This window comes from Hypomesus nipponensis, chromosome 13 (genome assembly GCF_054491055.1).
Source record: "Hypomesus nipponensis isolate SF chromosome 13, ASM5449105v1, whole genome shotgun sequence".
Lineage (NCBI taxonomy): Eukaryota > Metazoa > Chordata > Actinopteri > Osmeriformes > Osmeridae > Hypomesus > Hypomesus nipponensis.
The window spans coordinates 3,287,163-3,310,904 of record NC_140373.1 but is presented as its reverse complement, the minus strand read 5'-3'; the positions used below and the strand labels follow the sequence as shown (position 1 = coordinate 3,310,904).

The 23,742-nt window shown below is 51.4% G+C and overlaps 1 protein-coding gene across 2 annotated transcripts in view; it reads right to left on the bottom strand.

Annotated features, from left to right (window-relative positions):
• ntn2 (netrin 2) overlaps window positions 1–23,742 on the bottom strand; it is a 49,642-nt gene that overhangs the window by 12,867 nt on the left and 13,033 nt on the right. For both annotated transcript variants that reach the window (XM_084670569.1, XM_084670568.1), the window contains exons 2-3: window positions 20,467–21,655; window positions 4,711–4,899 (exon numbers count right to left, since the gene is read on the bottom strand). In XM_084670569.1, coding sequence (XP_084526695.1) covers window positions 4,711–4,899; window positions 20,467–21,520 — 1,243 coding nt within the window. In that variant the 5' untranslated portion in view covers window positions 21,521–21,655. The remainder of the gene's footprint in view (window positions 1–4,710; window positions 4,900–20,466; window positions 21,656–23,742) is intronic.

Below are 23,742 nucleotides of genomic sequence, written 5' to 3'. Positions count from 1 at the left end.
GTTTTCAGGGATGTTTGGCGCCACATGTCTGTATGTTCATGTTGACTGATGGTCTCCATGATAAACCCATCGAAATCATCTTTAGGAGAGCAATAGAGTCATGGAAAGTTACATTTTTGAAGCGCTTTCTCCATGTGTCTCTCTCTCTCCCACTCTCCGTCCCCTCTCTCTCTCTCTCTCTCTCTCCGTCCCTTTCTTCCTCTCTCTCTCTCTCTCTCTCTCTCTCTCCCCCCCATCTCTCTCTCTCTCTCTCTCTCTCTCTCTCTCTCTCTCTCTCTCTCTCCCCCCCCTCCCCTCTCCCCTCTCTCTCTCTCTCTTTCTCTCTCTCTCTCCTTGCTGCAAGAGCCTAGGCCTGTTCTTGTGCCCAGGTGATACAGAGCCGCAGACCGTTTGGGAGCGGCCTGCATGCTAGGGCTTCTTGTCCTTGTTGGCGTGCTAATGCATCACAGCTGATGGGGGTGTGGAACGTGTGGCCGTCACAGGTGGAAGCACAGACAAGCAGACTAAAGAAAACCAACACTGTTCAAACAAACATCAGAGAGCAACACCCGCATGAAGACACGTTTCTGCGTTAAAAGAACGCAATGGATCCCTCTCTCGTATTTTAAAACAATCACGGTCTTTGATCTCTCTTCCAGTGAGACAGTAAATGGGTTTACTCTTCCAGTGAGACAGTAAATGGGTTTACTCTTCCAGTAACACAGTAAATGGGTTTACTCTTCCAGTGACACAGTAAATGGGTTTACTCTTCCAGTGACACAGTAAATGGGTTTACTCTTCCAGTGACACAGTAAATGGGTTTACTCTTCCAGTGACACAGTAAATGGGTTTACGGTCAGACAGACCTTGGTTCCCTGTCAGAGACAATCTCGACATCTGTGTAAACCTGCCGTCACTGGATCTCTCTCTGGCAGTGCCAGTCTGGGTGGCATATGCCAAGGCATGTAGAGAAAGAACATTCCTTTGTTTGGTTCCCAGACTAATCCATTGTTTAACTGACTGTCTGGCAACAAAAGGACAACTAGCAATCAGCCAAGTCAAGAGCTCCGGAGTTATATTCAGGTGTTTTTAACTAGTTCACCGCTGTGGAGACGCACTGAAGTCAGGGTAATGCCATAACTAACCATAGCTAACCCTAACCCGACTGTGCAGAACTCCCACAAACAGTGGTGACTGTTAATCGTACGAGGTAGTTGTAGTTGTCAGGAAAAGGATGTCTGGCTTTTGAAGACGCTTACTGAGAACAACAGAAAAGAGCTGGTCCAGACGGGTGAGTGTGCCCTACACCCCCCCCCCCTCCACCCCCCCCCCCCCCGCCTCCACCCCCCCCCCCCCCCCCCCTCCACCCCTGCTCTCTGAGCACCGTCTTTCTGAAGTTTTATGTGCTGGGGCTTGGGCCAGTTAAGAAGCTGTAAAAATGTCCTCAGATGTTGATGTCTTTTCAAGCCTGTTTGACTGAAGGCGTGACAGGCACCGCCTTGGGATTTGTAGTCCTTGGACAGGCGTTTGTTCGCTCTAAACTGATTAACAGTGCTCTTTGTGTGTGGGTGTTGCATGGCAAATGCGTGTGTGTGTGTGTGTGTGTGCGCTAGAGATTGCAGATGACCAAGCATAATTGTCTACCCTTCAAGTAATGTACATTCTCAGTACATGTTGCTGTAGGACCCCATCACCAATAAGATCAAATGAACACATATTCATTGGGTAGGATTGCGTCATCGGCTTGAGCTTTCCTCGCTAAGAATGTCCACGACCTGCTACAAAAATCAAGGAAATTCTAAGCAAATGTGGCTTGTGTTGGCAAGGTCTGCTTGGGGTGTCCTGTGGCCTCAATTAAAATTCTTTTCATTGAAGTTCATTGTGGTCGAAGGATGCCAAGACTACGACGAACACTTGGAGTGAAATAAAACTGTGTGCATGGAGGACCTCGTATACCGCGGGGCAGGATGGTTACAGCCTGGCCTGTGATGGTCCCCACCTTTCTTTCATTTGCCGGCTGTTTTTATACTCCCAGCGCCGTAAAGTGTTGGTAGAGAGTGGCAGGGGCTGCTGCCCCGGCACACGATGCCCACAGAGAGCACACTGAAACGGGGCAGGAGCCTGGGGGGGACTGGGGGTGAGAGGCTGGAGGAGGGCTGTCATACTTTGTGTGTGTGTGTGTGTGTGCAGCTGTGATAGTGTGTCAGCGCCCTGGTGTAACTGCGAGCAGATGGGATGAGGTGCTGCCACTTGACCCATCCATCAAAGCCCAGCCTGTCTATAAACTGGCAGTGCTTTAAGTGGACGTGTCTCTGTGTGCGCGCGTGTCACACTCCTTCACAGGGTTGCAATGGACACCCGTCTGAGGAGTTTGTCTAATTAGAAGCAGACATTTTTCCCTTAACCCAAAAACCCCTCCCTGTACCCCCCCCCCCCCCCCCAACCCACCCGACTACCCCTCCTTGTACCCCCCACCCCTTACTCTGGAAACACCTGTATTTTATTGCTATTTCTCAGTTTCTCAGCTATGCTCTGAACTCTGACCCCATCTCAGCACTGTCACCATCAGAGTGATATACATATCTATATCACACAGGTGTGTGTGTGACATCTACTGGATATCAGAGAGGAAAGACAGAACAATCATCAACGAGAAGAAGGATGGTGGAGGAGAGGAGAGTTGGCGGAGCGGAGGAGAGGAAATGAGGGAGGATGTGAGAAAGAGATGGGGAGCTTAAAGGGCAAGCGAGCGCTCTGATCCAAACTGAGAACACACAGGCCCTGTCTGCTGAGAGAGAGAGAGACAGAGAGAGAGAGACAGAGAGAGAGAGACAGAGAGAGAGAGACAGAGAGAGAGAGACAGAGAGAGAGAGACAGAGAGAGAGAGAGAGACAGAGAGAGAGAGAGAGACAGAGAGAGAGAGACAGAGAGAGAGAGACAGAGAGAGAGAGACAGAGAGAGAGACAGAGAGAGAGACAGAGAGAGAGACAGAGAGAGAGACAGAGAGAGAGACAGAGAGAGAGACAGAGAGAGAGACAGAGAGAGAGACAGAGAGAGAGACAGAGAGAGAGACAGAGAGAGAGACAGAGAGAGAGACAGAGAGAGAGACATAGAGAGACAGAGAGAGACAGAGAGATTAGGAGGCAGGGTGAGTGAGTGAGTGAGTGAGAGAGAGCGAGCGGGGCGAACGAAAAAGGCTGTCCGCGGAGGAGGACGAGGGAATGAGCGAGGGCCAGACAAAGAGAAAGAGACAGGTCCTAAAAGGCCTCTGGATTGCTCTGATCAATCATGTTGCCAGCCTCCCAGGTTGAAGGGCCGTTTCCACGGAAACTTTCATTTCCTTCACATCTGGGCAACACAGTCAACACAGGCAGTCCGGCCGATTGGTGGGCTTTGATAAAACCGGATCGCACACAGCCTGGGGGTGCCTGTGGGATCGGCACTCCCAGACGTCCAAGAGATGAGAGGGGGAATGTTTTATCATCTAGTCGTATATTCTAGTACCAGAGACACACATTTGCAGCAGCTGTGGCGTTCCTATGGTAGACTTACATGTCCCATAGCCACACTCTCAACATCAATAAATGGTTTGTCGACAACCCAGACGTGACCCACTGCCTATCGACTCATTCTTGCTGTATGAGTAATGACCGCTCACTCTAATTCTGTAAATGTACCTCCACCATGGACGTGTGTGGGGTACAGTGACGCCTCAGGGATCTGCCCGGGGTACAGTAACGCCTCAGGGATCTGCCCCGGGTACAGTAATGCCTCAGGGATCTGCCCTGGGGTACAGTAACGCCTCAGGGACCTGCCCAGGGTACAGTAATGCCTCAGGGATCTGCCCTGGGTACAGTAATGCCTCAGGGATCTGCCCTGGGTACAGTAACGCCTCAGGGATCTGCCCCGGGTACAGTTGCAGCCCCCATGACTTTACCTGGCAGTGCGGGGAACTCTGGTTCAAAACTAAAGGGACGTTCTCACCCTAAAATCTCCACTAAAACAAACTTATCAGGGCTTCGAGTGTTGGCAGTTCTCACCAGCTGTACTGTTGGGAGGTCTTGGTAAGTGATCCTTGACTCTCACTGGAATCCATAGAAGAAACCCCCACCAATACCCTCTCTGCAGCTGATTTGCATGTTTCCCCCGGCAACAAGGGCAGGAAACTAATGTTGTTACAATGAGTAGAGCAAGACTATGAAATAAAACTGTGGTATATCAGCCGGAAAAATATTCACAGCAAAATTGAAATATTACGCAACTCAAACCCTTTTTCAACTGCTGATTTAAAGTGACTTTAATGTGGTTGTGGGCAAATATTTGGGAGGTTTGAGAGAACGGCTTCTGTGACAGTTTCTCATTTTCTGGCGTGTGTGGTTGTGGTTTATTTTTGCCCACTAAAATGGCAGTTGATTTTTCAAGTTTCTAGACTCGAGAGGTTGAAATTTGATCTCTACTTGATATTTATTGTACTCTACAATAAATTACACTGTATTTCTGTGGGGTTTTACCACTTCAAATAAACCCCATAATATATAACTACACCGTATCAGCTACCTGTGGCACACTTTTGACTCTAAACTTCAGTACTACTCATCCCATCACGGCCACAAACCACCAGAACATGTCCCAGCAGTTCTACTCTGAGTCAACCAGACCACTTCAAGGTTACAGACAAGCTGCATCCTTCACCCCGCCCTCCACCGTGTCTCGTCTGCTTCAGCAGCGTACCTTTGCAGGCCCGGCGGTGGGTGATGGGCCGGGCCATGTCGCGGTAGAATCCCTCCTTGCAGTAGTGGCAGTGACGACCCGCCGTGTTGTGGCGGCAGTTCATGCAGACCCCTCCGCTCTTCCGCCCTGACAGCTTGTACAGCTCCATGTTGAAGCGACAGCGGCGGGCGTGCAGGTTGCAGTTACAGGCTACAGGAAGAGAAGGAGATCGACGTTAGGCTGTGTGCGGGGAAGAGAACAAGACAGAGGAATACTGCGGCGCAGCGTTTGTGAGTTGGATGCTAAAACGTTGGGTATGATTCTGTGTATGGGGCACATACAGTACTTGTATGTACACTATGTGCGGATATCTATTCCGCAGTCCACTTAGTTGACATGCGCTGCTGAAGGCAGTTCCTCTGCAGTCCTGATGACTTGGGGTTTATAATTCATGCTGCCAGTGTGTGTCCCAACTGCTATTACCCAAGTCATCAATCATATGTGATATTTGCAGAACTCATTTTTCTCAGTTTCATAATTAATGAGTTCAGCCTCGCTCTGCTCATTAGTTATTAACTGCTGGAAAAGAGAGCTCCTCGTTCCATGAATCTCTGATGAGCTGAACTACCTTCATCTATCAGAAACGCGCCGATTCAGATCGCAGACCTGTGTGGACCTCACAGTCTGGCTCCTGCAACCATCCACACAGGAGAGAGCGATGGTGATTACAAATTTGACATGGCATGTATAGAGAAACATCGTAGAAGCTTCTGTCATGTCACACATGTTCCTCAGAAAAAATACTAACCACAGCTGCGGCACAGACACTGCCACAAATGCCCCGCTATACGAACACATTCTGAAACAATTCACTATAAAGGACAGAGTTTGTCTCTTGGAGCGAATGTTTTTTTTTAAGATCGTTAGTTAGATTTCTGATCCAGACCCATCCCAGGTGAAATATAAATCAGATGCCAGACTTAACCAACATTTGGGCAAATGTTCAAAGAACGTTTCTGAGGAGATCGGTTCCAGTTAAAATTAAAATCCACGAAATGTCTTGGATTCTTTTGTTCTAATTTTCTGGAACAAAGTCTATTGATCAAAGAAAAGCCAAACATGGTTACTGAGGTATCAAAAGTGACGAAATTGCCTTAATCAAATGTAAGTGTATTAAAGTCATAACAGATTTATGTATCAATGACTGTTTAGAAAAGAACAGAGCCCAATAATACGTGATGATTAAAGACTGGAGTGTGTGCGTGTGAGTGTGTGTAAGTATGACACACTTGTGAGCACGTACTGTAGCAAATAGCCTCACAGATCATGAGTCTGTTGAGAGGCCCAAATCTCAAGGGCAAACCAATAGAAACAGGAATCTGAAACCAGTGCAGCTCTAATAGATGCCTGATATCTTAGATTCTCTTGGCAAACGGGGCGCCTGGGAGGGGTGAGGGGGTCCGAGGGGGGAGAGAGAGAGGGAGGGGGAGGGAGAAAGGGGGAGAGGGTGAGGGGGGGAGGGGGGGGAGGGGGGGGAGTGAGGAAGGGGGGAGGGGGGAGAGAGGGGGGAGGAAGAGAGGGTGAGAGGGAGAGAGGGAAGGAGTGGGGGAGGGAGGGAGGCCTGATTTTCCAGGGTCGCAGGCCCCGGGATAAAAGCACACATTCCCAGACTGTTTCCCCATTCCATCTGCCCGTTATTACACAGCCAATTTGTATGGCATGCTGCACTTAATTCAAAACTGTTTGGGTTCGAATCCCCGTCGGATTGGTCCAGTTTCTCCAGCTCTGTGGTGGACACCCTGGTGTGGTGCTTATGGTCGGAGGCCCTGAGTCAAGGCCTGACCTTTGACCCCAGGGCCGTTCTACAGGAAGGCTGTGGACACGTCTATGTGAGGTAGAACTGGGTGGGGGGGCCAGAGGAGAGAGCTGGAACACTCAGGTTCCCAAGCGTCTTTAAGACAGTATTACATTTTTGGAATAATGCAATCCAAACAGTATCCTACCAGACACTGTGACTGGCCTACGGAATGAAACACAGCTGGGAGAGAAAGGAATAATGCTGTGGATGCCTACTGGGGGGGGCTGAATGACGGGAGAGCAGCCTGTCTCACTTCTCCAAGAGGTTCATGACAAAGAACACACCAGTCTGTTGGAGGTGGTGTGTGTGTGTGTGGGAGGGGGGAGGGTGGATGTGATCAAACGTCTGAAACACACACAGCTGAGAGCACTTGTGTCCATTAACACCTTGTAGTGGGACATGAAAGCTAGCAGCCGGCTGGGTGTTAGTGTCCAGGCCCATGCAGGCCTCCTCAGCCCACAGCACCCGCAGACAGGCCTCCTCAGCCCACAGCACCCACAGACAGGCCTCCTCAGCCCACAGCACCCACAGACAGGCCCATGCAGGCCTCCTCAGTCCACAGCACCCACAGACAGGCCCATGGAGGCCTCCTCAGTCCACAGCACCCACAGACAGGCCCATGGAGGCCTCCTCAGTCCACAGCACCCACAGACAGGCCCATGGGGGCCTCCTCAGCCCACAGCACCCACAGACAGGCCCATGCAGGCCTCCTCAGCCCACAGCACCCACCGACAGGCCCATGCAGGGGGTTGAGATTGGAGGGGAGGATGAAGGAAATGGAGAGGAACAGAATGAAACAGGAGGGAGAGAAAGAGGGTTAAGGATGGAGAAAGTGAGAGTGTGAGAGTGTGGGAGAGAGGAGGAGTGTGAGAGAGACAGAGAGAGACAGAGAGAGAGAGAGGGGTAGGGGTAGGGGGAGAGGGAGAGGGAGAGAGAGTTGCCACTGCTGTAGCATGAGGATCTGTTGTGCTGCATTAGGAATGTTTATGGGTTTGTTTTGAAGTGCTGTATACATGGACACACACACACAATTAGGCTCAGCAGGGATAACTGAACACCAGCGAGGGCCATTTTTCAATTCATTAACACATCAAAGTTGCACTGCAGTTCTGTGAAAACACTCAACATCTGTGGGAAGAAGGAGCAGGAAAGGAAGACACCCTAGAGCCTTGGGAGGGGGCGTGGCCAGGGCTCTGGGAGGGGGCGTGGCCAGGGCCCTGGGAGGGGGTGTGGCCACAGCCCTGGGAGGAGGTGTGGCCTGGACCCAAACCAGTGGATTTAGATGCCCGATTCGTAGTGTTTGAGAGAAACAGATTCTGGCTGTGTGGTTTGAATGTCTCTAACAGATCAGAGACAAGGGCTTAACAAACAGGAGGCTGCAGTATGCTGTGTGCGACTGTGTGAGTGTGCATTTGGGAAGGAGAAGAGGAGAGAGAGGGGCAGAAGAGGTGAGGAGAGAGAGGGGCAGAAGAGGTGAGGAGAGAGAGGGGCAGAAGAGGTGAGGAGAGAGAGGGGCAGAAGAGGTGAGGAGAGAGAGGGGCAGAAGAGGTGAGGAGAGAGAGGGGCAGAAGAGGTGAGGAGAGAGGGGCAGAAGAGGTGAGGAGAGAGAGGGGCAGAAGAGGTGTGGAGGAGAGAGGGGCAGAAGAGGTGAGGAGAGAGAGAGAGGGGCAGAAGAGGTGAGGAGAGAGAGAGAGGGGCAGAAGAGGTGTGGAGGAGAGAGAGGGGCAGAAGAGGTGAGGAGGAGAGAGAGGGGCAGAAGAGGTGTGGAGAGAGAGGGGCAGAAGAGGTGAGGAGAGAGGGGCAGAAGAGGTGAGGAGGAGAGAGAGGGGCATAAGAGGTGAGGAGGAGAGAGAGGGGCAGAAGAGGTGTGGAGAGAGAGGGGCAGAAGAGGTGAGGAGAGAGAGGGGCAGAAGAGGTTTGGAGAGAGAGGGGCAGAAGAGGTGTGGAGAGAGGGGCAGAAGAGGTGAGGAGGAGAGAGAGGGGCAGAAGAGGTGTGGAGAGAGAGGGGCAGAAGAGGTGTGGAGAGAGAGGGGCAGAAGAGGTGAGGAGAGAGAGGGGCAGAAGAGGTGAGGAGAGAGAGGGGCAGAAGAGGTGAGGAGAGAGGGGCAGAAGAGGTGTGGAGAGAGAGGGGCAGAAGAGGTGTGGAGAGAGAGGGGCAGAAGAGGTGTGGAGAGAGAGAGAGGGGCAGAAGAGGTGTGGAGGAGAGAGAGGGGCAGAAGAGGTGTGGAGAGAGAGGGGCAGAAGAGGTGTGGAGAGAGAGAGAGGGGCAGAAGAGGTGAGGAGGAGAGAGAGGGGCAGAAGAGGTGAGGAGGAAAGAGAGGTGTTAAGAAAGCATCAAGATAATCTGATAGGCTGAATGTATTTGGATGCCCACGTGTTCAGCTTGACCCAGCAGGTGTCCGGAACAGACAAGTCTGTGCACACGTTTGTCTGACAAATGACCTCATAAAACGGCAATGCAATGCAAATAAAACGCACTAGTTAGTGCGCTCACTGAGCGCGCAAGGTCTCCAACCCCCTTCTCCATATGTGTGGCATAAATCTAACCTCATTTTCCTTTACCTCGGCCCAAGCCAAGCCAACACTGCCAATTGATTTTGGATGTGTGTCGAAAAGCCAAATCCCATGGCTAAAACTGGTCCTTGAAACTGGAGGCTGTTCTCCTGCTCTCCACCACCTTCCCCTCCAGGCCTCCCTCCAGGCCCAGGGCTCCCGGCCAAACCTGGGCCCCCCTGGGGTCCCCTTGGCCTGGCTACCACGGTCTGCTATGTGGGCCCCTGCCATCCCTTTGTGTGTGTGTGTGTGTGTGTTAAATCTGCACACTGGCTTGGCTCTAATGAGGAGATAATTAACCTGGTGCTTCCTGGTGCCCTGAGCAGGTGGCTGGACTGACCAGGCGTAACAGCCCTCTCACACACATACACACACGCACACACACACACATGCACACTCACACAGTCGCACACAGCATACTGCACCATACCAAAGAGGCAAAACATTTGACACCAAGGTATGGTTTATACTACTGAGCACGCTTGTATTGTCCTAATAAATCACACAAAACACATCCCTGAGTAACTGTCTCTCTCACACACACGCAGAAACACACACACGCAGAAACACACACACGCAGAAACACACACACACAGAAGGCTGGGTTTTGGCCCGCATCCCTCCCTCCTTGCCCCCCCCCCTCCCCTCTATTTGCGGTTAGCCACACGCCATCGTCTTAAGAGCCAGCTCTCAGGAGCCCTTTGAACTGAGAGTCCCCTAATCCCCCCCTCCCCGACCCCCGCCCATAACCCTATCTCCCTCCATCTCCCCTTTCTCTCATCTTGTCTTTCAATGACTCTATGCTCTCCCCTCTTTTATTCCCCTCCCACTTTCTCTCATCCTTTCTCTCTTCCTCCCCTTTTCGTCCTTTCTCTTTCTCCCTCTCTCCGTCTCTGTGGACGGCAGCAACAGGGGTGGTGTTTATTATGAGGTTACGCCCGGAGGTTACGCCCGGAGGTTACGCCCGGGAGTCAGACAGCTGAGTGGTGAGGGAGTCGGGCTAGTAATCAGAAGTTTGCTGGATCGATTCCCCGCCATGCAAAAAAAAAAAAAAAAAATGACGATGTGTCCTTGGGCAAGGCACTTCACCCTACTTGCCTCGGGGGGAATGTCCCTGTACTTACTGTAAGTCGCTCTGGATAAGAGCGTCTGCTAAATGACTAAATGTAAATGTAAATGCCAGGTTTGGGAGGACACGGTGGCTTGTGCTTGTGTCTGCCTAAGCTCTGGTCTCTCTGGTCGACTCTCTCTTATCACGTCCAAACACTCATATCTCTGGCCCTCCATGTTTCCCAGTCTCTGTGTATGTCTGCGTGTCTCCTAACTGGAAACAGGCACTGGCCCTGAGGCAGAAATCAACCCAAGCTGACCTGACAAACTGGCTTCGCTTTGAAAAAGGATGCATGAAAACTGATCTCAACGACCCGCTCGCACACTCCCCGCACACGCCTGCGCGCACACACAGGGACACACACCGGTCACACACACACACACACCTACAGTTCTACCACAGTGACCAGCCAGATGGCACAGCAGGAAGAGAGGTAAGGGGGAAATGGAAGAGAGAGGGAAACACTGTAGCTCGTTCATGTAACTGTTCAGAGAAACATATCTGATATAAAGCCAGCCATTTGATTCATGCATAAACAAGACCTGACATACAGTGGGAGTTACGCCGCTGATATCGATTTGTGAATGAGCAACTCATGTATTGGTAGGAAACTAGTGGTGTGATCATGATGGGTCATTCAAGACCCCAGTGAGAATTGTGTTGTGTGTCTGAGCATGCTCAGTGCAGAGGGCCGGAGGCTGGACAGGGTGTCACTCAAACAGCAGCAAGCTGGGAGTGGGACAGCTTAATGCCTTTAATTACACTGGATGATGACTCAAATGTGTGAGATAGAGCCTAGGGCCGTGATGTCACAAGTGTGTGTGTGTGTGGCTGGGACAGTGGGGTGTTAGATAGAAACTGGCTGTGTAATGTTTTGAGTCTTAAATGGACCTTTTAGGCAGCTATTATCCAGGCTGTGGAGACTTGTGTAGAGAAACTAGCAGAAGTGGGTTGGTTTGCCCCCGCGGGGCTGTTCCATAACCAGGCAGGAGGACGGAAAGGATCCTGCAGCCTGGAAAAGCCAAATCCCATACATTCTCACCAGGCTGCACGTGTAGAACTAGTCTGCATAAAACCTCACCGGGCTCCACGTGTAGAACTAGTCTGCATAGAACCTCACCGGGCTCCACGTGTAGAACTAGTCTGCATAGAACCTCACCGGGCTCCACGTGTAGAACTAGTCTGCATAGAACCTCACCGGGCTCCACGTGTAGAACTAGTCTGCATAAAACCTCACCAGGCTGCACGTGAAGAACTAGTCTGCATAGAACCTCACCGGGCTCCACGTGTAGAACTAGTCTGCATAGAACCTCACCAGGCTGCACGTGAAGAACTAGTCTGCATAGAACCTCACCGGGCTCCACGTGTAGAACTAGTCTGCATAGAACCTCACCGGGCTCCACGTGTAGAACTAGTCTGCATAGAACCTCACCGGGCTCCACGTGTAGAACTAGTCTGCATAGAACCTCACCGGGCTCCACGTGTAGAACTAGTCTGCATAGAACCTCCATGCTCTACATCTACAGCTAGTATGCTGTCAAAGAAGACCGGAAAGAAACCTAGTCTCAAGGGGTCTGGGCAGATGGTTCAGCACTGAAGGGAGACAGAGACTGGAGCAGACTTCTCTTCATGCCATGATGAACTACAGTGTGGCCCGCAGCCCAAAACCACATATTTTCACAGGCACGTTTTAAAAGGCCTACATTGCAGAGAGCTCTAATAGAAGATGGCAAACTGTTACAAAAACATAGTTGGCTTTATAACATTACAGAGAACAAAAACACACACACTTCAAAAAAAAAAAAAATATATATATATATATTACGCAAGAAAAGTTCTCTTCCCAGCAAGTAAATCTGCACAAGGGGGGGTAAGCGACTTTGACAAGATTCAATTAGTGTACGTGGAGAACCCCCACCCCCTTCCCCTCCCCGCCCCCCCACACTGCCGGTGGGCACCTCTGTTCTGCTGGTGATTGCTACCATCTGTGGGACGGAGGGGATGGGGGCACGGAGGAGCGGCAGGGCGGGTGGGCGGGGCGGCACGCTACGGCCCAGGCTGCTTGCATTGGCACAGGAATGAAAAGCAGCATCTCAGATCTCACTTCTAGATTACACGGTGTGCGCTCTCTCTGTCTCTCTCTCTCTTTCTCTCTCTCTCTCTCTCTGTCTCTCTCTCTCTCTCTCTCTGTCACTCTCTCTCTTTCTCTGTCACTCTCTCTCTTTCTCTCTCTGTCTTTCTCTCTCTCTCACACACACAGATACACCCTCACACACACACACATGCCTTGGGCTTTGGGATGCTGTTCCCAGAGATCCAACATTAACCTTGTGACACTGCTCTTGATATTTGACAGTCTGCTATCCTGAAAGTCCTGTCTATGCTGTTAAATGCTGGTTCACTGCACAGAACAAGAAACATACAGCCAACTTCTACCAAGAAACCCAATACCTCAGTAGATCATGTTGGCAAATCTACGACAATGAGCCCCTAAGCTGTCTGTCTGTCTGTCTGTCTGTCTGTCTGTCTGTCTGTCTGTCTGTCTGTCTGTCTCTGCCTGCCTGCCTGCCTGCCTGCCTGCCTGCCTGCCTGCCTGCCTGTCTGTCTGTATCTGTCTGTCTGTCTGTCTGTCTGTCTGTCTGTATCTGTCTGTCTGTCTGTCTGTCTGTGTATCTGTCTGTCTGTCTGTGTATCTGTCTGTCTGTCTGTCTGTCTGTGTATCTGTCTGTCTCTCTCCAGCTCAGGACACATTCTTCCACATCACATACTTACAGGACAGCACACACACCTACACACACACACCTACACACACACACCTACACACACACACCTACACACACACACACCTACACACACACACACACACACACACACACCTACACACACACACACCTACACACACACACACACACACACACACACCTACACACACACACACCTACACACACACACCTACACACACACACCTACACACACACACCTACACACACACACCTACACACACACACACACCTACACACACACACCTACACACACACACCTACACACACCTACACACACACACACACACACCTACACACACACACCTGCACACACACTTCCTTAGCCCCCGTGTCTCAGGCTAACTACCCCAAAGGCACCATTTCATAGGGCTGCTGATTTTAGAACAACATTCCTGGCCTGTGTAATTATTCGAAAGCACAGAATAACCCCCCCCCCCCCCCCCGTACACCCCTTGCTCATTTGGGTGTCACGCTGGAAGTAATTGAAGTGTCGGGGCACCTAGCTAGCCCCTGGGGCGGCAGCCCTGGGTGGGGTTAAGTCATCAGAGATGGCGGGAACATGGCACATACATGTAACAACAACATGGTGACGGAGACAAGTCTGTGTTTGTCTGAGCGCTGCCACGTCACGCTGCCCTCTAGAGGTGGAGGCCGGTACTGCCCTGCCTGACAGCATGGAGCTTGGCTGGTCGAGGCAGGTCCAACCAAGCAAGGTTATCCCATCCCAACCACACACTGAACTCGTTTATTATCCAGTCAGGGGGAGATGTGCTACTACCAAGTTCACTCTGCACATTATTCCACGGTGCTTAAATCCAAATGATAGTGTGACCATACGACATGTCTATATATGTGTGTGCGCGAGAAAGAGAAAGGGAGGGGAGGGAGAAAGTCATTTCTCAGTCCTGTTCCCAAAACGTGGCTTGATGGATATGTGGTGGTGCTGGAGTAGGAGAAGGGAGCTGACCTCCCTCTGCCCTTGCAGGGAGGGGAAACGCTGTGAAAAGATGGAGCGCTGCTTTGAAATTATAATCAGCAGCCATCTGCCCCATGTCAGAGAAAAGGAGAGGGGGGGTGGGGGGGTGGGAGGGGGAGAGAGCGAGCAAGAGACATAGCGGGTGAGGAGAGGGAGGCAGCGAGAGAGGGAGGCAGAAAGAGATGAAGAAAGAGAAGGAGTGAGAGGTGGAGTGTGTGCTGGGGCTCCTGTGTGTGAGGGGGTGTGCAGATCTCAACACCTCCCCACGTTCCCCCTCCTCTCTCCCTGAGGATGTGAGTCTGGCTGGGGCGGACCCCCAAACACACTCACACACATTCTGCACACACAGATCTGGGGCTCACACCGCAACCCACCACACACTCTAACACACACACACACACACACTCTAACACACACACACACACACACACACACACACAAGGACACACGCAGACACACACACCAACACACACGCATGCAAACATTACTCCTGGACCGCCCTGCCATCCCATCTGTCAAAGTCCCCCTAATTCCAGCTAATAGTTTCCAAAAAACAAGGGTTGGCCCTCCTAAAACACCGGCCTCCACCACAAAGACTGAGCTGGCTGGCGACCGAGTTCGAAGCCTCCTGTCTCGACTCTTGTTTCCCTCATTCTGGTCGCTTACATTCACCTTCAACTATGCACTCTCAGAACGGTAGACATGATCTAACACCACCTGTTACATCAGGGGTCAATAACTTCAAGAGGTATTAAAGGAACTCCCAAGCTTGTTTCCATACATGGCTAGTTGGATGCTTCGTTTGTTCTGAGCTGGTGTGTACTTGATATTGGTGATGCACTTTCTCCATTCGCGAATTTTGATGAGGGTCGTAAAAGACGACCCAACAGCCAGGTTCCAAATACAGGAACATGTACAGCCCGAGTTCTCCTGGTACTGAGCTGGAATAGACCCACCCCACACTCACTCCAGCAAGATGGAACACATGGATCACCTCAATATGGTAAATATGGTCATATCAAAGCATGGGCTCCACACTAATCCTTCCAGGTTCTCATTATGGAACCAGCAGAGCCCAGTGGAGGCCTGGTTCTGGGAGCAGCCAGGCCCTCATGCTCCATTACAGATGGATGGGCTCTGGGCCCCAGCCTCATGGGCCCAGCCTCATGGGCCCAGCCTCATGGCCCCAGCTTCGTGGCCCCAGAGGCCAGCTCCAGGCTTCCAGCAGACCTGGCCCAACACTACCCAGGACCAGGCCTGGCCTGGCATCCCTCTGCTAATGAGGGGGGGGGGGGTGCAGGCTGGCAGGCAGTGGAGCCCCTCAGAGAGGGAGGCTCTGGGGCCAAGGGCCCCCCCCTCCCCACTATATGGAGGTCTCAGTGGCACAAGCCTCATCATGGGTGGAGAACGATTCCAAGGCCCTCGTAATGAGCCAGTGAGTTCATCACTTTCTAAGTGTGAGCCAATCGAATCTGTCTTGGACCATGACCTTTGACCCCTCTAACGTCTCTGCTCTGTTACCGTGTCAGTTCCTCAGGTCCCTAGCAACGCAGGAAAACTTCCGTCACTACCAGTAACCTTCCTAACGTTTCTAATTGTCTGTTGTTGCCACATTCTTCTGGCTCAAACAAAGTTGATGTGCGGTAAATTATAGCTTCTTTTTTTTTTTCTTTTTTGTCTTCCTCAACAAAAACAGACCTGTTCCTTTACGGGGTTCTTTTTCAAAATCTTCAAGCTGGGATTTGTAAACCCGAGTCTGTGGGCAGGATTCATGGCTGCGTTCAGGGCAGCATGTGTGTGCTGGTTTGTGTCTGCAGTCGGATCCTGGGCTGCCAAAAGCCTAGACAGTAATCTCAGCGAGGCGCACGTCAAACATTAGCAGAGACCAGTGAACAATCACACAGTCCCCAAGGAGACAGCACTCCTGGCTCGCAGAACCACACAAAGGCTCAACTGACATCAGGAGAGACAAAAGAGCCCTTTAAGCCATCTGGTTTAATGCCGAGGTTAGAGTCGAGGATTGAGAAACACGTGAAGGGGCTGCGGATTCCAATGTCACTTTTTGCCTGCGTGGAGATTATTTTTCGCCCCGTGTTTATTTAAAATGGTCCGATTCGTTTCGTAAGAATGTGATGCTATATTGGGAGTGCGGTCTCTGTCAGAATAGACGGCAGAAGGGGGTAGGATTGGTGATATGGTCCACTAGGTTTTCACCAACTCTCCACATCCCCGTTCCCCCCTCCTGCTCCCCCCGCCCCTCCCCCCCAGGGGTATATACCCGTCAGTTTAACCTTGTCATCACCCCTCACAGGATCATGACCTCAGCCAGCCCCCCTAACCCCGCCGGCCCTTTGCCAGCCGCCCAGTGGCTCAGAGGGGGGGGCTCAGAGGGGGGCACGGCGGGGGCACTGAGGGGGGGCTACGGTGACACCTGAGGGACCTTCACTCTGACTCGTCGTGCTGGTCTCACACCCCTTGCCCTGTCTAAACACACACACACCTCAGCTGTACCTCAGACTGAGCCTGATGCTGCGATCGCTGCAGGCCTCACTGCCCAGGCCGCGCCCTCCCCTCAACTGAACCAGGAACAGAGAGCGAGAGCGAGAGGCTGGGGGGACTGGGGGGAACCCGACAAAGGGAGGCGGCATTTGTGTGAGCTTCAGTGTTCCTGAGGGATGCTTTTCACCGGTCCTCCAGCTCACTGTGAGGAGGCGTGAGGGACTGAGCCGTAAAGCTCCGTCCTAGAAGAAGAAACCAGGAAGGGACACGGAGCCCTGCGCCTGGCCTGTTCGGGGTCTGTGATCAGGTAGTAGCGTGCAACGCGGACTGGCTTTATACCGCCTTGTATCAGCCTTGCGATGAGGTCATCGGTGTTGGCCGGCGCAGGCCTGCTGGTCAGGACTGACGGACAGAAGGGACCTGGCAGGGCCACCGAGGACCGAGCTACGGGAAGTGGGCCGAAGGTTTCCCGAACTGCAGGAGGACGCAGGACGCAGGACAGAGGGAGGGGAGGAGGGGAGGAGAGATAAAGAGGGGGAGAGAAAGAGACCCACATTGGGGTAGAGGTAAAGAGACCAGAGAAGATGTGAGGGGGTAGTGGGACCACGAGGCTAACAACCTGAGGGGGCGACGGTGAGGCAGGGCTGAATATAGGGGATCGAATCACAAACAAGATGAGGAGTTCAGAGACCCAGGGTCTGAGAAGGAGAGGGGTTAGTGTGTGTGTGTGTACTGTACAGTGTGTGTGTGTCAGGATGTGTGTGTGTGTGTCAGGATGTGTGTGTGTGTGTGTGTGTGTGTGCAAGGTGGGATCAGGGGACCCAGTAGAAGCACAGGAACCGAGCGGCTCGTTGGGCAGAGCTGCAGCTGCCCCGCTGTGGATCGCAGGCCCTGTCACTCTCCCTCCTCAGTAAGTAGGCCTGGCACTGCTCAATGCTAAACATGGTTTGAGGCCAGCACGCTGGCAATTACAACATGTTAGAAAAATATACGCTGTTTTTCAATGTCCTGCTCCATGTTTCTTTTCCCCCTTATTCGCTTGTAATTTTATTTCGTTACAGGGAAAGGTGAAAAGGGGGACAGGGGCTTCCAGTTCGGTGTTATTTTCCTATGGCAACACATTTTTATGACAGGCAAAATGACCTGAATTTGGTTCCGCCTATTCCAGTTATTTCCAAAAAGAACCTTTTGACTAAGTGTACCACCGGCAAAACTGGCACAGCACTGTACTGTAGGAGTAAAAAATAAATGCCGGTATATTTATTGGGAATTAACATTCCTTTAAAACCTTATAAAGCCCCCATGAAAGAAATGTACCGGTTCAATATCATATATCAAAACAATGTTCACTTTATCACACTAGACTAATAATCCATTCCAAAGATAATCCTTTAACATCAACAAGAAGTCACTAAAATTGCTGTAATTTTAAGTTGGCACGTTGTCAGTGTGTGGATGTTTTTTTTTTTTTACTTGTTCTGTAGTACACATCTTGAGGTAAAGGCAATCACTGCCAAACGACATTCTTGGATGACTTTGCCTCAGCGGTGTGCCAACGACTGCAACATTTGTCTTCCGCTGTTTAGACTTGTCTGTGAGGGGGTGGTTAGGTTTGTCTTCGCCAGGCTCGGCCCAGAAAACATCTCTTTAAATGAGTGAAGAGAGAGTCCTGTTGATTACGTTGTAATGAAGACGAATTCTCAAATCCCTCCGTTAGATTTCAGGGTCAAGTCTTTGGGGATGTCTGTGGTTTGGTTTGTTGTTAGCTACCATCATACTTAATCTATATAGCCCAACCAACAACCATGTTAGAATCTAAGATACTATTGTTGTGTTGCATTGGAGTCATGGCAACGTGCATACCCGGCCTTCTAACCTCCGTACAAAGTTCACTAATGTCTCACTCTTACTTTTTTCTGTCAATGAATATCAAAGCAATGCTAGGACACAGAAGGAGCATTCCATGTATCCAGTAGGAAGCAGAAAGCATGTCTTTGTGTGATAAGGACACATAAAAACATCTGTAGAAGTAAAGATGCACTGATACCATTTTTTAGGAACTGACTACGAGTACCAATATATATATATTTTTTGTTGGTATTCGCCCATACCGATACCTGTACATATATATATATATATATATATATATTTTTTTTTTTTTTTTTTTTGGGTGATTTGGCAGTTTTCCGAGCACAACACAGTGTGACTAATGAATGTAGGACATCTTTTTTATTATTACTCGGAAAAAAAAAGTATTGCTATGTGCTTATCACAAACCAAAAGCACACATTTCAGTGTCCAATAACCTTCAAAGGGCATAATTACCATTAAGAAAGGCTGGTGGGATCAGCCAATAGGAGACCGACTACGCTTGTCAACAGTCTTTTAGCAGCTAGAGTTATTAGAAATGACGGTTGGTCTCCTGCAGTAGGCTAATACCTTTTATGCTCATCTTTAATTTAGTGAAATGGTGCGTTCATGATAAAAGTAAGTTGTTTGGTTGTTGTTCTTAGTCTTCTGTTTAAACTTATTTAATTCTGTAAAGTTTATAAAAAGTCTATGCAGCAGTCGGACCAGCGCTGTGGAACGTATAGTTTCGTTTTCGACAGTGGTCGGATTTTATTAATATAATGTTAGTAGACCGTATAATATTTGTTTAATTATGATGGCGTTGGTAACATATTATTTGTTGTATATTCTATAATATGCTGTGTTGGGAGCGTGCTGTTCTGTGTTGTTTCAGCACCACCACACCCGTTCATGTAGGTTAAGAAACGGAAAACTCGGCTCATTTCCAATTTTCACAAAGCGGCCACCTGAATCTAGACGGATCTTCCCATTGTTCGGAGGTTATTGGGAGCAGCTGAGGCGGAGTAGAAAGCCTGTCTGAGCCAGGAGGAGAGAGACAGGTGGAGAGAGAGACAGGAGGAGAGAGAGACAGGAGGAAAGAGAGACAGAACGAGAGAGAGACAGGAGGAGAGAGAGACAGGAGGAGAGAGAGACAGGAGGAGAGAGAGACAGGAGAGAGACAGGAGAGAGACAGGAGGAGAGAGACAGGAGGAGAGAGACAGGAGGAGAGAGACAGGAGGAGAGACAGGAGGAGAGAGAGACAGGAGGAGAGAGACAGGAGGAGAGAGACAGGAGGAGAGACAGGAGGAGAGACAGGAGGAGAGACAGACAGGAGGAGAGACAGACAGGAGGAGAGACAGGAGGAGAGACAGGAGGAGAGACAGGAGGAGAGACAGACAGGAGGAGAGACAGACAGGAGGAGAGACAGGAGGAGAGACAGGAGGAGAGACAGGAGGAGAGACAGGAGGAGAGACAGGAAGAGAGACAGGAGGAGAGACAGAGGGTGTTGGTCTCGCCTCACAGGCCCGTATGACTGCTGCGCTGCGAGGCTCCATCCCTCTTCCTCTCACATTCCCTCATTAGGGATTCTGAGACGCATTGAGGAGCTTGTCACTCTGCCATAGAATATCTCCTTCATTCATGAGGAGAGCAGGAGGAGGGGTGAGGGGGAGAGGGAGAGAGGGAGAGAGGGAGGGAGGGACCAAGAGAGGGTGGCCCAGACACACAGATCGACCAGAATAAACCTCTCTGCTCTCAGTCACAGGGAATTAGCATGGTCTTTTCATGGTGGCCATTGAACTAAGGAACAGACCAGACTGTGGAATGATACTTCTATGATAAGACGGTTGTTATTATTCATCCCGATAATCCTCAATGTTCTACACAGCTGCTCCGAGACCTGAAACTGATGAAAAAACGTTTCAACAGAAATGAGTTAAGTCTAACCGTTAAAGTAATACGGTCCACCTTCACAAAAAGGCCCTTCTGTCTTGATTGCTGTATCGCTGCGTTAGCAGGACAAGCTGGTACAGTCTAAACTGCAGTGGGATAGAATGGACCCTCAGTCAAAGCCAATTGAGGGTGGTGGGTTAGTGTGTGTGTGTGTGTGTGTGTGTGTGTGTGTGTGTAGGGGGGGGGTGAGACTTACGCAGACACTCGTTGGCCTCGCGAGCGCTGGCGCGTTGCCAGGGCCGGTCGTAGTGGAAAGGCTTGCAGCGGTCGCACTCCGGGCCCTCTGTGTTGTGTTTACAGTCACACACCAGCTTCCCCTCCTTGTCCTTCAGACAGCGGGAGGCGTGGCCGTTACACTTGCAGCGCCCGCCCACCTGGAAGTCGCCCACCGCATAGAAATACGCCGGCAGCGCCGCCGACACCGACAGGGGGTCCTCGTCCCGGCCTGCCCCCGCCCCTCCTCCCGCCCCCAGGCCCAGCTCTCTGGGCAGCTGCGGGCGGCTGAACACCACCCGGATGTCTGTGACCGTGACCCAGTCCTGCAGGACAGGGCTGTTGTCAAAGTCCTTCCCGGAGGGTCGTCCGTCCAGGGTGCTGAAGGCGATGAGCCCCCCGGAGAGGGGGTAGAGGTCAGTGTGGCCGTCGGTGCAAAGAGCCTCCTGCTCGTTCTGCTTGGTGATGGCCGCCTTGTTGGGCCGGCTGTACACGCGCCGGCACTGGGAGGAGTAGAACTGGTACGGCGTCCAGCTCTTGCCGTAGTCCATGCTCTTGTAGATGGCGAGCGACTCGGGCCGCGGCGAGCAGAACTGCAGGCTGACGTAGGTGATCTCGAACTTCTTGCCCAGCGAGAGGGTGAGGGTGACGTTGTGCGGCGAGGCCTGCAGGTTCTCCGACTGCCAGCAGGTGAGGTTGTGGGCGGAGTTGAGGTCGGTCAGGTAGGAGGCCGGGTGGTGGCGGCGGGGGTCGGCCGCGTCGCACACGTGGCAGGTGCGGACGGAGGGGCGCTCGTCGCTGCGCTCCACCACGCTGCAGGAGCGCGAGGGCGGGCGCCCGCACACGCTGGACACGCCCACCTCCTTGGCGAAGGCGGCGTTGATGAACTCGGGGATACAGCGGCGGGCCGCGCCCGCGTCGTCGTAGCAGGGGTCCGGGGGGGGCTGCTGCCCCACGAAGGGGTTGGCCCCGCCGTGAGGGGAGGCGGAGCTTGTCAGGAGGCACAGCCCCAGCAGCCACCTCCAGGCTTCCCTCATCCTGACGTGTGTGTGTGTGAGTGTGAGTGTGGTGGTGGTGTGTACGTGTGTGTGGGTGTGGTGTGTGTGTGTGTGTGCCCACAAATGGAAGTAGAGAGCCCAAGCACACAAAGCTTTCCTTCAGAATGGCCTCTCCTGTGTGGGTGAGAGAGAGGGATAGGGGAGAGAAAGAAATAGACAAATATGAATATCACAGTGCAACAGATCTTGCAATAAAACGAGCAATGTCATTATCTGATCTAGGAAGCCATTATAATTTCATATCCTGAAATATTTATTTCCCTTCAGGACCATGGATGGATTTTTTTATAATGAAGTGTTTTCATGAACTAAAACATGCAAAGGAGATTGTAGGCTGGAGAGGCACTGCAAAAGAGAGAAACCACATATAGAGGGACTTTAGCATGTGTAAACGACTGCATCCTGAATGAAAACATCCCCTTCTTTCACCCCTGGCAGGTCTGGCCGATGTGAGGACAGAGACGAGGGCCAAGGGGTCATCTGCACACGCTCTCAGCCCAACCACCACTCTGACAGCAATAAGGTTTCCCTCGTGGACCTTTCGAACTGCCACAGATGTGCTAGCTACTTGCCGTGGTTTGGCTGGAGGGGCAAGCGAAGGGAGGTGGATTGAGTTACACATTTGACTACACTGGAAAATTGTGTTCCATGTAGAAAATCATATCCATGAGTCTACGAAGAAAGGATCCCACAGGTACAGACCAGCACGCTCAAAACGCTCCGAGAGAGAGAGAGAGACATGACACATGGAGAAAGGAGAGAGAGAGATAGAGAGAGAGAGAAAGAGAGAGAGAGAGAGAGAGACATGACACATGGAGAAAGGAAGATGTGGGAGAGAAATAAAGATGAGAGAAAGAGCGAGAGACAAAGGAAGGAAGCAAGGGAAAAGAAATGTGACCGCCCTGCGGCTTGTCCTTCCCTAATCCCTCTTCTCTGTCGTGGGTGTCAAGCAGAGAGGGACCCTGTCTGAACCAAGGTCAGGATGACGCCTCAACCCGATTCGCCAAGAAATGTATTAAGCTACGATGAATCGCACCTCTCCTCCTCCCTCCTCTGCCTTTGCTCTCCCCTGCTCCGCCAGTTCTCCTGCTCTTTAGGAGAACAAAAGCCTGTCTCTACTGAGTCCTCTCTGGTCGGGAAGGGAGGCACAGGGGCAGAGTTAAAACGAGTCTGAAAAGTTTTGTTCTTATCCTTCAAGAGGGTCCAAAGCCAGCGACTTTCGGAATTCAGGAGAAAGAACAGTGAGATGTGATAAATAGAGCCCCTCTTCTCAAGAGCATAAGCCCCGGGCATTCGGTCACAAAGACGGGTGTGGGTGTTAAAGGAGAGGGAGAATGATGGAGAAGGAGACAGAGAAAGACATAGAGAGACAGGGTCAGGGACAAGAGAGTATTATTAATATAACATGAAATAAGGGGAAAGGGAGTGAACCCTCTGCCAGAATAGATCAGACACTGATCAATGACAAGTGTCGGAGTAGAAAAAGGAGGGGGAGTAGGAATGAGTGTGGGAGTAAGGGAGTGAGAAAGAGAGGAAGGGAGTAATTGAAGGAGTTCATCAGTGCGGGCACTCCATCAAAGCTTGGCTCTGCTGCAGTAGGTCCAGATGCCCACAGAAGGAGGAGCCTGCTGGTGGAATTAGCAACTAATTAGCATCCAGACCCAGTCTATGTAAGCACTGTGCCACTTAGAAGGGAAGGGGGGGGGGGGTGACAAGGATGGAAAATAATGCAGGAGACGATGGGGGGAGGAGTAAAGACGTGCAGCAAATAGAAGGAATGGAAAAGCAGGTCGAGGTCAGGGGAAGTAAGAGGGGAGTTTTGTGGAAGCTAAGAGAGATGGAGGAGAAATAAAACATTGGACAGGAGTCAAGTCCCCAAAATAAAAGGTAGAGAAGGGAGGGATGCTGGCACGCCAGATGGAGATTGAAAAAGAGAGGGGGATGACAGTGATGAAGCAAAAGGGAGAGCGAGAGAGGACAGAGATGGAGCGAACCAGAGCCGGGGAGAGCGGCAAAGTGACAGAGATGGAAGGAGGGGGGAGCTGGGGAGGGAGGGAAGACGTGGGAGAAAAACTAAGGTGGAGGACGAAGGCAGCGGTCTGTGGCGGGCGCTGAATGACTAAATATGGTGCGGTCCGTGCAGCTTGGACTGCAGGGAGATTTGTCTGGAGCTGTCAAGTGTGCTGGCAGAGACAGAACAG